General features: G+C 49.9%; 1 protein-coding gene across 1 annotated transcript in view; it reads left to right on the top strand.

Annotated features, from left to right (window-relative positions):
* Positions 1-13085, top strand: part of Rab11fip4 (RAB11 family interacting protein 4) — a 106333-nt gene that overhangs the window by 32513 nt on the left and 60735 nt on the right. The window contains exons 2-3 of the mRNA XM_076870699.1: positions 2083-2170; positions 3458-3546. Of these exons, the coding sequence (XP_076726814.1) occupies positions 2083-2170; positions 3458-3546 (177 nt within the window). The remainder of the gene's footprint in view (positions 1-2082; positions 2171-3457; positions 3547-13085) is intronic.

The raw sequence follows: 13085 nt of genomic DNA, 5'->3' as shown, positions 1-13085 counted from the left end.
GGGTCTAATCAGATAGGGGAAGTCAGGATGGGCTTTTCTGGGGGTGGGGACATTTAATAGAGGTACAAAAGGAGACCTGAAGAGTTGATGTTGCTGGATGATGAATGGGGAGGACAGGTGTTCAGGATATAGAGTACAGAGACAGGTGCAGAGGTGTATACTTGTAGTCCCAACAGCTCAGGAGGCTGAAACAGGTAGATCACATGAACCCAGGAGTTTGGGGCTAGCCTGGCAATATAGAAAGATCCCCATCTCTTTTAAGACAAACAAGAAAACAAACTAACCTCGACCCGGGTTTAGCTCGGTGGTAGAGCATGTGCTTAACATGCACAAAGACCTGGGTTTCACACATACCCACCCCTCAACACAAACACACAGAATAAGACATAGAGATCAGCACATGCAAAGGCCCTGAGACTGAAAAGCTTAATTTATTTGAGGCCTTGATAGAAGGTGAAGGCCAGTGTGCCTGGAGTATGTTGAATGATGGGGAGGAGATGGGACTGAAGGGGGCAGATTTTATACTTGGGGTCCATAACGTGGGGTTTGTATCTTATCCTAAATAATGGAAAATAGCTGGAAGGTTTTAAGCACCTTCCAGTGGTTTTATAACTGGAGTGGATTCCAATTGGAGTGGAGAATGAATTAGAGGGGGCTGGAAGTGTAAAAGGGTAGTTGAATCAGGAGATTTGCATGGTCCAAGAGGGAAACAATGATGACCATGACCAGGTGAATCCAAGGGGTGATGTGGAAAAGAATGTAGCGTAGGGATGTAAGCTACGTTGGGATCCACAAGGGTGTGGGTTGGGTGAGAGGGAGCAGTCCCAGTGAAGCTGCAGAACGGTGCCGTGGCAGGACGGGGTCAGGGGTGGATGTTGAGCAAGTGGTGCTGGAGGCGGTCGTGAATGGGTTGTCCCCTGACTGTGGAGGCTGTGGGGAGTGACTGTCAGTGAGGAAGCAAGCATCTGAGAAGCACAGTGTAGTGGGCATCCACACAACTGTGAAACCCCACAGCTGAGTTTCAGTGGCAAAATGTTGGAAATACCCAAGTGTCGACTGTTAGAGGAAGTTGGGTAAGTGGTAGTGTGGCGACTGGGCAGAGTCTTCTACAGCCATAAATAATGTGGGCTGCACACACCAGGCGGTGTGGACTCGTGTTTCTTTCTTGTTGTTTTAATTTTTTTGTTGTTGTTGATGGACATTTATTTACTTTTTGTTTATGTATGTGGTGCTGAGAATCCTCACACGTGCTAGGCAAGTGTAAGCCACAACCCCAGCCTGGACATGAGTTTCTGATGTAATGACTGCTGTGTGGGAGACAGACTCCCCAACACAGGAGCAGCTAACTTCCTTGGGCTAAACCTTGTTTCCTAATTTCTTTTAAAACACTTCTTACTGGATCAGAAGAATGCACTGATTGGAAGTGTTGGCTCAGAGACTTCTCCCCATGTCGTTAGCACTTGATCCAAGAAATAGACGATCATCATTGCCTGATGAGGTGGAGCGCACCTGTAGTCCCAGCTGTTCAGAAGGTTGAGGCAGGAGGATCTCAAGTTTGAGGCCAGCCTCAACAACTTATCGAGACCTTGAAACAAAACAAAGACCACCAGCCAAAGCCCAGAAATTCCCTGGGTGCTGTCACTTCTACAATACCACTATCTTGACAATCCTTGTTTTTTAAAGGGGTTTGTGCTTGTTTTGTGCAAAAGAAACTACTATTTAAAAAAAAAATTAGTTGTAGGTGGATACAATACCTTTATTTTATTTTTATGTGGTGCTGAGGATCAAACCCAGTGCCTCACACGTGCAAGGCAAGCGCTCTGCCACTGAGCCCCAGCCCCCAGCCCCAGCCCAGAAACCACTATTTTTAAATCTTACAGGGAGCCTCTGAGAAGCTACAGTGTTTGCTGTGCCTCCTGCCCTGTGCAGAATGAGGCGACCCCACAGCTGCAAGGGGCTTGGTGCAGAGCCCAGGGGGGACTAGGCTGGCCACACTGGCCTCCTCTTGGCTCCCCCCCCAGCTCAGCCCCCTCACCCCAGTGCCCTGGACCTCCTCACACCTGTCCTCTTTCCTTCCCACAGGTAGAAAAACTTGTGAAATATCTGGATCCCAACGACCTGGGGAGAATCAATTTCAAGGACTTCTGCCGTGGAGTGTTCGCCATGAAAGGTGAAGCCCTGGGGCGGCTCCTCTGGGGCTGAATGGCCAAAGCGACTTGGGCTGCAGCCGGGATTCCTCCCCACGGGGTCCAGAGCCCTGAGGGGCCTCAGAAGTGGGCTCTGTCCCTGGCTACCCACGGGATAGAGGGGAGGGGTCTTCGGCTCCCACTGTGCCACAGCCCATACCCAGAGTCGGGGTGCCTGGACCAGAGTGATGGTCCTTTTAGTCCTTCCCATGAGAGAAAGGCTCCCCTCTGGGATAACCAAACTCCCAGGGCAAGGGGGGACTGGTGCTTTAAATGCAGTTCTGGGTGCACCTGGGTAGAGCTAGCCGCCTTCCCTCCCTCCCCCCTTCCCCCTCCCCCCTCCTTCTCCCCTTCGTCCCTCCCAATTCTTTCCTTTCATTCCTGCCCCGCCCTGTTAAGGAATCAATGTGCAATCCCTCCTTTCCTCTGGTCAGTTGTGAGAAACGCCCAGGAATCAGAACCTGTTCCCTGTAATTTAGGACTGCTGGTGGGGAGAAGGTGGCTTAGTCACCAGCCTGTTGGACTGCTGAGGCCTTCCCCGGGGGTTCCAGGAGGCAGCAGTTACTTCTAGGAGTCCCCAGAAGTCCTGTGGCCTCAGCAGGGAGCCTTGTTTTCCAGTCTGGGTGGTCAGATCAGGGTGACCTTCCCTGCCAGGCTCCTCCTTTGGAATTAGGGGGAGGAAGGAAGGAAGCCGAAGGGAAGCGCTGAGGGGCTGGTGGAGGACTGCACACAGGCCCCAGCAAAGGTCTTCGCAGTGGATTTGTCCCAGTCTTTGGGCACCTGCCATGTGCCTGTGCCAGGCACTTTGCCCAGTATAACTTCAGGCATCTGCTCAGGAACCTGGCAGGAAGGCCACCTGTGTAACTGGTCAGCAGGAGGTGGAGCCATCCTGGGGGGCCCTAAGGTAGACTCTGGAGTTTGCTGCCTTAGTTGGGGGCGCGCGGCCTCAGGGATGTGCCAGGGGAGCTGCAAACAGAGAAGCCTTGTCCTACATCCCGTCCTGCCACGAGGCCTCCTGATGCCCTCTGCCCCTGCATCTGGGAGGCCACTGAGCGCTGCTCACTGGGTTAGTCCCAGCGGAAGGGTGTCTGGGTGAAGAGCCGCTGCAGTGCCCTGCCCAGCCTCCCACTGCTGTGGTGCTCCTTCTGCCTGTGTGGTCAGCTGGTCTCTTAGGGATCCAGCCCTTCCCGCAGCAAGGTCCTCTAGGCAGAAGCAGAGCGGCTGTGCCTGGCTGAGGCTCTGCCTCTCACTGTCTGTCTGCCTGTCCGCAGGGTGCGAGGAGCTGCTGAAGGATGTGCTGTCCATGGAGAGTGCAGGGACGCTGCCGTGCGCGTCAGAGATCCCGGACTGTGTGGAGCAGGTAAGAGGCGGTGGCCCCGAGCCTCTGCCTCCCTCCTCTTGCCTTGGCTCCGTTTTGTGGTATCCAGGAGGACCCAGCCCCTCCCTCTGAGGAATCTGTGGAATCAAAGTCAAGAAATCGGTTTTTGGACAGGTGCAGTGAAGTCCCTCAGGAAGCCCCAGCAGAGCGTGTAAGAGCTGGGGGTCCTCGGAGAGCATCTTCCTCCGCCCCCTGGGGCTGAGGAGAAACTGAGTCCCAGGGAGGGGAGGGGATGGGCTGAGGTCTGGCAGGTAGGGTTGGAATCTTTTCCTTTGCTCCCGTTCCTTCATTCTTTGAGCTGATGAGTCCCCGTGTGTGCGCCCCCCTCCCCTGTATAACAACTAATTCTCCAGTTCTCTGACACTAACTGGATGTCCAGCAATTCAATTCCCTCTGACAATACCCAGAGTTACTGCGGAATCAAGAGTCAATCCCTAATACCCTCACTTCTCCCCAGCAAACTACACATTCCGGGCTCCCCACACCCCCCTTCACCAGAACAACTTGGGAAAACACTATGCTTAGGATTAGCAGTTTATCCTGAAGGGTACAATTCAGAAATGGAAGAGATGCACAGGACCTGTGTGGAGAAAGGTTGGTGCACCTTCCAAGCCCTCTTTGTAGGCACAGCAGCTGTCCCGGCTCATTGTCCTGTTTACCCGCCTGGTAGCTCTATGAACCTGGCCCTTCTAGTGTCTTTATATCCCAGTCCCCGATTCCTCTCTTCCCCTAGTAGGAGGGCCTGGAAGTTCTCCCCTTCCGACCCCCAGCGTGGTCCTTCTGGTGATGGGCTCCACCCTGAGCCATGTGGAGGTCCCACTTTGAGTGACTTTAGTAGCATAAACTCAGGTGTGGGAAAAGAGGGTCGTCAGGACTAGAAGTCACTCACATCAGGAAATTCCAAGGGCTTTAGGAGTTCTGTGCCAGGAAGTGAGGATAAGGACCAAATCTTGTGGCACCACAGTCTTCGTGGCTTTGTTTTGCTTTCTCCGAGTGGTGTGTTTACTATTAAACACTGAACTATTTTTTTCTAGACGCTTGCAGTGCCATCCTACAAAGAAACAGTTTAAGGTGCACTTGTTGACAATCTCTGGGGTCCCTTCTGGCTGAAGGACCCCTGGAGCTAGAGGAGTAGTATTTTGGTTTCTCAACCAGGCAGGCTCCAAAACCTCTTCTCCAGCTCTGGTTGGTGCCTCATCGGGACACCCACACACACTCAGAAAAACAAACAACAACAAAAATCACAAGTATTTTTTATAGCTGAAGGAGGTCCAGGTCACCATCCTTCACTCAAGCTCTTTGTGGATTCCTGGGGCTCTCCCTGGGTTCTTTGGGGCAAGAATGAGAGAGGAGGAGCCCATGAGAAGGACCATAAGCTGGGTATAGCCAAGTGAAGAGAAGGCCAAGGCTCTGTCAAAAGACAAACTACAATGAATTATTTGTAGGTTTGGGGATGTAGCTCAGTGTTAGAGTGCTCACAGCTTGTGGGTGGTCCTGGTCCCCAGCACTGCAAAAAAAAAAAAAAGTGTGTTGCGGGGAGAAACTGGTTGTGGAGGTGCATGCCTATAATCTCAGCAACTTCGGAGGCTGAGGCAGGAGGATGGCAAGTTTGAGGCAAGCCTCAGCCACTTAACAAGGCCCTAAGCAACTTAGCAAGACCCTGACTCAAAATGAAAAATAAGGGCTGGGGATATAGCTCAGTGACAGAGTGCCCCTAGATTCAATTCCCAGGACTGGGGAGCAGAGGGTGGGGTTTATACATAGATCTAATTGGCTTTAATGTGCCATTTGAGAGCCCACACTCAAGAGCAGAGCTGGGTTTTGTAAGTTAAGAAATAAGGCAACAGAACAATAGAAAAAAAACTGGTGGGTCAACATCAGGTTGCTTCAGTTTACTTTGTGAAAAGGTTAAAGCAGAGGGGACTTCCTTATCATGCTGACTAAAACTGGCCTGTTTCGGGACTGGATTATCATCTCTCTCCTGATTTCTGGGAAGGTCAGATAACAACTTAGTTTCAGTTTAGTGGCATCGGATGTCAGCATGAGCACATCTGTTTTGGCTTAGTCTGTTGGGCCTAGTGCAGGAGCTCTGACCAAACCAAAGGCCTCCTATAAAAATTTTTAAAAGTCTAGGGATGTAGCTCAGTGGTAGGGTACCCCTGGGGTCAATCCTCAGCACCTAAAAAAAAAAAAAAAAGAAGAAGAAGAAGAAAAGAAAGAAATAGAGTAAGTATGAGAGAGAGAAAAAAATAAATAAATAGGTGCAGAGAGTTGACCTCCAAGAGCGCACTCCTCTCTGTAAAGCAGTGTTCTGTTTCATTCAAACTCTGGAGGTTGGGGAAGGAGAAGGACCCTGTCAGTCACTTCACAACCCTAGTACTTCCCTTCGTTTTCCCGGGGGGTTGCCCTGGTAGGATATGACTTCTGGTTTTAAGCCTCTCCCTGGCCAACTCCCTTCCATCCTCCACATAGGTCTGGCCCTAACAGGTGGCTCCTCCAGCTCCTCTAAGTGGCTCCGTCCCAGTGGCAGTGGATGGGTAGACACAGTGGCTGTCCCGTCTGTTCTGTTCAGCAGTGCGGCCGGGGTGACTTGGGCTCTGTTCCTTCTGGTGGGCTCCTGAGTGCTGGGAGGTGGGGAAGCCAGCCGGCCAGGCAGAGTGACGCCCTTTCCGGGCTCAGGCTGTTGGGGAGGTGAGGGATGTTGGTGGGGGCCTGCCAGGGACAGTCCTGATCCCTGCGGTGTCCCAGCCATCCCCTAGAGGTCAGGCTGAGACTGGAAGCCAGTGAGATCCTAGTTCATCTGCGGATTTCCCGTGTCTCCAGGGGATTCGAATCTGAGGAGTGATTTGGGGAGATGCTGGATGAGAACCCTGTGAAATGGGACAGCACAGCAGAGCCCCCGCCTCCCTGTGTGCCTTTTGTGGAGGGAGAGGAAGACCCCTCCCCTTCTCCCCTCAGGGTATAAGTGAGACCTCAGATACCAGCACTTGATATGGGTCATGTTAAAACCGCAGAATTCTTTAGAGTTGGCCCAGCCAGTGTCCCAGTCCCTGAGAGCTCACTGCCCACCTCCCAACTCTCCCAGGTCCTGTGACCACCCCCGCTCCCACTGGACACCATGCAGGGGTCTTTGGCCTACTGTTCAGACCTATGGACCAGCGCAAGTCCATCCCAGGTAGCTGGAGCCTGGGCAGCACCAGCTCCTGACCTTAGAGGATGCTGCCCGTCAGTGTCCCCGCAGTCTGCGCGCCCTGGCAAAGTAACTTCATGGAGTGGGCTGTTGAGTGAGTTTCCCAGTCTAGAAAATGTAAGAATGGTCAGAGGAGATGCTGGGGTGTTTGGAAGGACTTCTGGTATCCAGGATGGTGTGTGTCCCCAGGCTGAGGGGTCAGCACACACCCTAAGAGTCCCTCCTGAAACCAGCCTGCTCAGAGGCTGCCTCCCCGTTTTTTTTTTTTTTTTTTTTGTACTGGGGATTGAGCCCAGGGGCCCTTTACCACGGAGCAACATCCCCAGCCCTTTTTATTTTTTATTTTGAGACAGGGTCTCATGAAGTTGCTCAGGCTGACCTTGAGATGGCAATCCTCCTACCTCAACCTCCAGAGTCACTGGGATGATGGACGGGCACCACCAGGCCTCCTTTTTTGCAATCCCTAGTCCAAATGAAGGAGGGTTCCCTTAGCGAGGGTCTCCAGGAGGTGTGGAAAGCTCTCCCACAGACGTCAAAGCCAGGGGGACAATCGCCCAGGGTCAGGGCCAGCCTTGGTAGGCTGTGAGGTGAAGCCTGCCCCACAGTACTGTAAGATCCTGGGCTCTTGGTCACTCACCCACGTGGGCTGATTAACAAGGAACCCCACTAAGCAAAAAGAGCATCAGCCTACTCACTCTCCTGTGTGGCTGCCACGTCAGAATGTGGCCTCTCCATCCATCCAGTCCCCAAACCAGAAAGTCATCATTGGTGCCCCCACACGCAACCAGCCTCCAGCTCTCCATTCCCCACGCTCCCCTCAGCCCCGCTGTCGGCCACTGCCTGCGGGGTACTCCCCATCCCAGCACCTCTCTCTGCCACACAGGTGCCTCGTAAGGAACTGCTTTGATTGTGTCGCCCCTGCTATGACCCTCCTCAGCAGGGAGGATTCCATCACCAGCTCCCCACTCCGCCAGCCCCGCCTCTCATCACCACATCTTCCACCCCAAAACTGGTGGCACCAAACCTCTCCTCACTTTCAGAAGAGGCCCGTGGTTTCTTGTTGGGAGCCCTTGCCCACGTTTTACCTTTCTCCTGGCCCTCCTCCCACCCCACGTCCCCGTGGTGGGCCACCTTCTGCTCGTCTTTTAAGACTTCCTTAGGCACCCTCCTCCCCGCCAGCTCCCTCTGCCCAGCCTGCAGGAGGGACTGTCTGAGCCTCCTTGGGGCCAAGGGCCTCTGTCTCTGCCTTGAACCTCACCCTCCAGAATGGCTCCATGTTCCCAGAGCCCCTACACAGGGACGCCAGCTTCCCCGTGGTGGCAGAGGCCCTGCCAGCCTCCTGTCCTTCACAGCCAGGGTAGCACCCGCAGTGAGCATTTCTCCACACACTTCTAGGATCAGTCATCTAGAAATGGAATCACTGTGTCAAAGGGTGTACAGATTTTATTTTTAAATAGATTTCTAATAGATCATTTTTATTTTTAATAAATAGAGCCAAATTTTTCTCCCCAAAAGACTACCCGTTATATTGTACCAACTGTACCAAAAACTATGGCACACGAGCACCCACTTCTTCACCTTGCCAAGGCTAGCCGGCGACATGCTGGTCTCTCCTCCACTACTTCCCTTCTTTCCCCTGCTCACGGACTGAGCAAAACTCATTATTGTTCTCCTCTGTGCTGCCCTACTTACTAGTGAGGTAGACCATCTTTTCTTACCTTTTCTGATCCTTTGGATTTCTGCTTTTATGAGTTACCTGACTATATTCTCTGCCCACGTGCAATTGGGTTCTTAGTATCTTCCTTATTGATTTTATTAAAAATCTAAATATTTTTGACTCATTATCTTTATGAATTTACTTGTATTTTAATCTTTGTTTTGGTGTCTTTTACTATACATCCTTTTACACTGCTTACATTTTTGGCATTATTTTGTGCTGTCTATACCTCAAGGCTATCAGCATATTCCCCTGTGTATATTTTTTAAATACTTTTAGGGAAAAAGCCTTGCTTTTTGACCCACCTGGAGCTTATTTTTGTTTTTTTTTTGGGGGGGGAGTAGTGATCTGGCACTCTTATTTTCCAAATGTCGCCAGCTATTCAAATCCCTACTGTTAAATAGTCCTTTATCCATTCATTTGAAATTTCATCTTTGTCATATCCTCACTGCCCTTATCAACGTGTGTCTCTTTCTGGACTCTGGTCTGTTGTATTGATCTGTCTTACTACCTGTTTCTAAGCCTAAATCACAGTTTCCATGTGGTTTTTGTTTTTGCTGTGCAGGTGATTGTACCACTGAGCTTTATACCCAGCCCTTTTTATTTCATTTTGAGACAGGGTCTGAGTGTCCCAGGCTGGTCTGAATCTTGTGATTCTCCTACCTCAGCCTCTTAAGTAGCTGGGATGTGAGTAGTGGTATTGACAGGTTTGCACCACCATGCCTGGCTTCAGTTACTCTTGGTGTATAGTTTGATATCTGATAGGGAAAGCCTTCCTCATTATTTTTTGCTAATTGTTGTCGTTGTTGTTGTTGAATTCTATTAAAACTCCTACTAGAGATTGTGTGTGAAATTGAATGTGTATATCAGCTGGAGGAAATTCGTTTCTCTGCAATATTATCTAGAAACATGGTATATATCTTCATTTACTCTGGCCTTTTTAAATGTCCTTCAGTAAAGTTTTATGATTTTTCTCAAATAGTTTCTACACATTTCTTCTTAGGGTGACTACATTTTAGAATTTTTATTGCTGTTATATGTAGGACCTTTTTTTTTTTTTTTTTTTTTTTGGTACTAGGGATTGAATTCAGGGGCTCTTAATGACTGAGCCCTTTTTATTTTTTATTTTGAGACAGGGTCTGGCTGAGTTGCTTAGGGCCTCAAACTTGCAATCCTCCTGCCGGATCTTCCTGAGTCACTGAGGTTACAGTCGTGCACCACTGTGCCTGGCCTTAATGTAAACGTTTTGGTCATTAAAAGTCCTTTCTTCACGATTTGCCTGTCCAGATTCTTCATCCTGGTTTCTATGGGTGTGTTCATTTTTACTGATTTTTAAGAACTAGAAATGTTAACTTTTTGACATGTTAGTTACAATTGTTTGCACCTTGTCATTTATTTTTAGCTTTGTTTGTGACAGTAGCATTTTAAATTTTTTACAGCTAGTTCCTCAGTCTTTTCCATGATGGTGTCAACTTTTGATGCAATGTTTGAAAAAGATACTGAGACTGTTCTGTTTTATTTTCATTTTATGTTTATTTGACTTTCATATTAAAAGGCTTTAAGATGACCTCATTTCCAGGTCTGGAGTGAGGGGGGATCCAGTTTGACTTTTTCTCTCCTTCTTCCCTACCCTGGGCGCTCTGACACTAGGCCAGCAGCTCTCTGCAAGGTTGTGCTGAAGCCGCCCCCTAATGGCGAAACAAGTGGGGTGTTCTGGGAACCCAGACCTAGCCTGAGCCCCAGATGCCTTCTGCTCCTATTCAGAAGGGGCCTTGCCAAGTTCCAGTCTTGCCAAACTCTCCCCTGTGCGTCTTCCTAGAGCTGACTGGAGGGACCTGACAGCCTAAAGGTCTAAGATCACCACTCCTCATTGCCTCTGCCCTGAAGCAGCCATTTCTAAAACCACTTATGACAACGGAGCTTTTAAATTCTAAAAATACCTTTCCTGACAAACAGCGCTGTGACTCAGCTGTGCTGTGGAGGTGTGGGTGGCCGCACTCTGTTTGCTCTGGCGTGGTGGCAGGGGGGCGTCACATGGCTCAGGAGGACCCTTCCGGATCCTCTCTACCACACAGTCCCCTCCACAAAGAAAAATAAACAAATAATTACCTTGCCCTAAGATTCAGAGCTTCCATAAGAACAAAATGATCCTCAATTTGTATCTTTCAGGGGTAATTCAACTTTGATTAAGCCATGGGTGACTGGGCAGAAGCAACACAGATGTTGAAGTGCCTTTCGTTTGTTCCTCCCCCTGGTCTGCCCTGAACTGTCTGGTCTTAACCATCTCCACCCTAGGAATCCTGGCTGAACTGGCCAGAGCACCCGTTTCCCAAAACAGCCCTGTGGACCACCTCCTGCCCGACTGCACCCTGATGCTCCAGTGTGCAGATATCTTTAGAAGTTAGACTCAAGAAGATAGAGTCTGATGAAGCTTTAGAGAGAGGCTGTTTCATCCCATCCTTTTGGGGGAAAGATACCCCAGAGGATTGAACCCAGGAGTGCTCTACCACTGAGCTGCATTCCCAGCACTTCTAAAATTTTTTATACTTTTATTTATTTACATGTGGTGCTGAGAATGGACCCCAGTCCTCACATGTGTGAGGCAAGTGCTCTACCACTGAGCTACAACCCAGTCCCACTTGTAAAATTTTATTTTGAGACAGAGCCTTGCTAAGTTCCCCAGGCTGGCCTGGAACTTGCAATCCTCCTGCCTCAGCCTCCCAAGTGGCTGGGAGTATAGGTGTGTACCACTGCACCCAGCTACATCCTGTCTTTTCAAAGCTAAGCAAAGAGGAAAGTTTAGGTTTTATTACCCTGTAGGATATTAACCAATTTCATATCTAACTTTGCAATCTTATTCCAGCCTTGGTCTTTTTCTGACCATGCATACTTTGATCTCTCCGGTTCTCCTTTGAACTGGCTATCCCGACCTGCTGGTTTCCTTGTTCATGAGTTCAGTCAATTTCTGACGCAGGCAACTGTGGCAAAATACAGACACATTAGCAGTGGCACAAGGACAGATGTTAATTCTCAGAAACAACATGATCTAACCAGTGATTCTCATCCCTGGCAGCACATGGAATCAGGTAAGGAGTTTTTCAGAAATACCAACACCTGAGTTCCATGGCCCAGAGATTCTAATTTAATGAGGACAGGGAGGAGTCCAGCATTTGTTAAAAGTTCCCTTAGTAATTCTAATGCAGATCCAAGTTTGAAAAGTAACCGACTAAACCCCAAGTTCTCAAATTTTGCTGCTATTGGAGCTACCTGGGGGTTTGTGGGATTCTCCATGCCCAGATTTGCCCTCAGAATGGAACCCCTGGGGGTGAGAACCAGACCTCGGCATTTTCAAGCCTCTGAGGTTCAATCCCCAGCATCTGTCTGTCAATCAATCGATCAATAAAAGCAAAATAAAATGAGTAGGGAGGAATGGTTCAACTGAGGACTTCTACTGTTTTTCAGCCCCATAGCATTTTTTTTTGGTACCAAGGATTAAACCCAGAGGTGCTTAGCCACTGAGTCATATCCCCATCCCTTTTTATTATTTTTTATATCTTGAGATAGGGTCTTACTAAATTGCTTAGGGCCTAGCTAAGCTGCTCAGGCTGGTGTTGAACTTTGACCCTCCAGCTTCAGCCCCCTCAGTCACAGGTATTACAAGTGTGTGCCACCATGCCCGGCTCCAAAGTGCATTTAAAGGGCTCATGATTTGTGCCCACTCACCAGGCCTGTTTTCCCTGCTAAAACCTGCTCCCAAAAGCCCTTTCCAGCTTGTGTTCATTCTATTTTTGGGGAAAATAGAGATATAGGTCCAAAAGGGGGTGAGGTGAGGGAGTGGACATGGTAGAAGCTCCCCACCCTCTGGAGACCCACCACTTCTCCTGTTCCTCCTTGGGAGGACCCTCCCTCTGCAAAACAGCAGTAACTGGGGTGTGGAGAAGATAGGGAGCCCCACGGGACAGGAGGGCTTGTCTGTGAGTGGCAGCGTGTGCACCTCTCAGAACTAGGAAGACGCAACAGGCCTCTGCGCTTGCTGGCTGCAGGAACACGTCATGGGCTGTGAGGATATTAGTGTGGATGTGGCAAACCCTGGCCCCTGGTGTGCTGGAAAGTGCTCAGCACAGCATGCAGAGAAGGGGACCTTGCTTCACAGTGTGGCTACATCTTCATCCTCTCTGGGCTTGAGGAAGACATTGGAGCAGGTGTCTTTTTCTGGAGAAAACCATAGGACAGGGTGGGTAATAAGCCTTCTCTGGGTCTTTAAGGTCCTTCCTGAGATGACATGGGAAAGGGGTCTAAGTGCTTCAGGCCACGGATGGTGCCTTTCCTTACCCCTTGCCTGAGGGAGGGCCCAACCCAGCACCAAACCCTTTGATCTCCCTCCCCTTCAGCCTCATGAATGCTTCTCCCAGCCTCCCCATCTCAGTAAGTGGGGCTACCTCCAACCCCACATTCCCAGTTTCTCAGAACAAGGGTCAGTCATCCTTAATTTCTCCTTCCTTCCACATCCAACCCATCTACAAGGTCTGTTGGTTTTGCCCACAAATTTGTCCTGATCATTGTCCATTTTTTCCATCCCCTGAGGCTACACCCCTACCAGAGCCCGACACAGCC

This window comes from Callospermophilus lateralis, chromosome 11 (assembly GCF_048772815.1).
Source record: "Callospermophilus lateralis isolate mCalLat2 chromosome 11, mCalLat2.hap1, whole genome shotgun sequence".
Lineage (NCBI taxonomy): Eukaryota > Metazoa > Chordata > Mammalia > Rodentia > Sciuridae > Callospermophilus > Callospermophilus lateralis.
The sequence above is the reverse complement of the archived record's forward strand: the minus strand, read 5'-3'. Positions and strand labels throughout refer to the sequence as shown.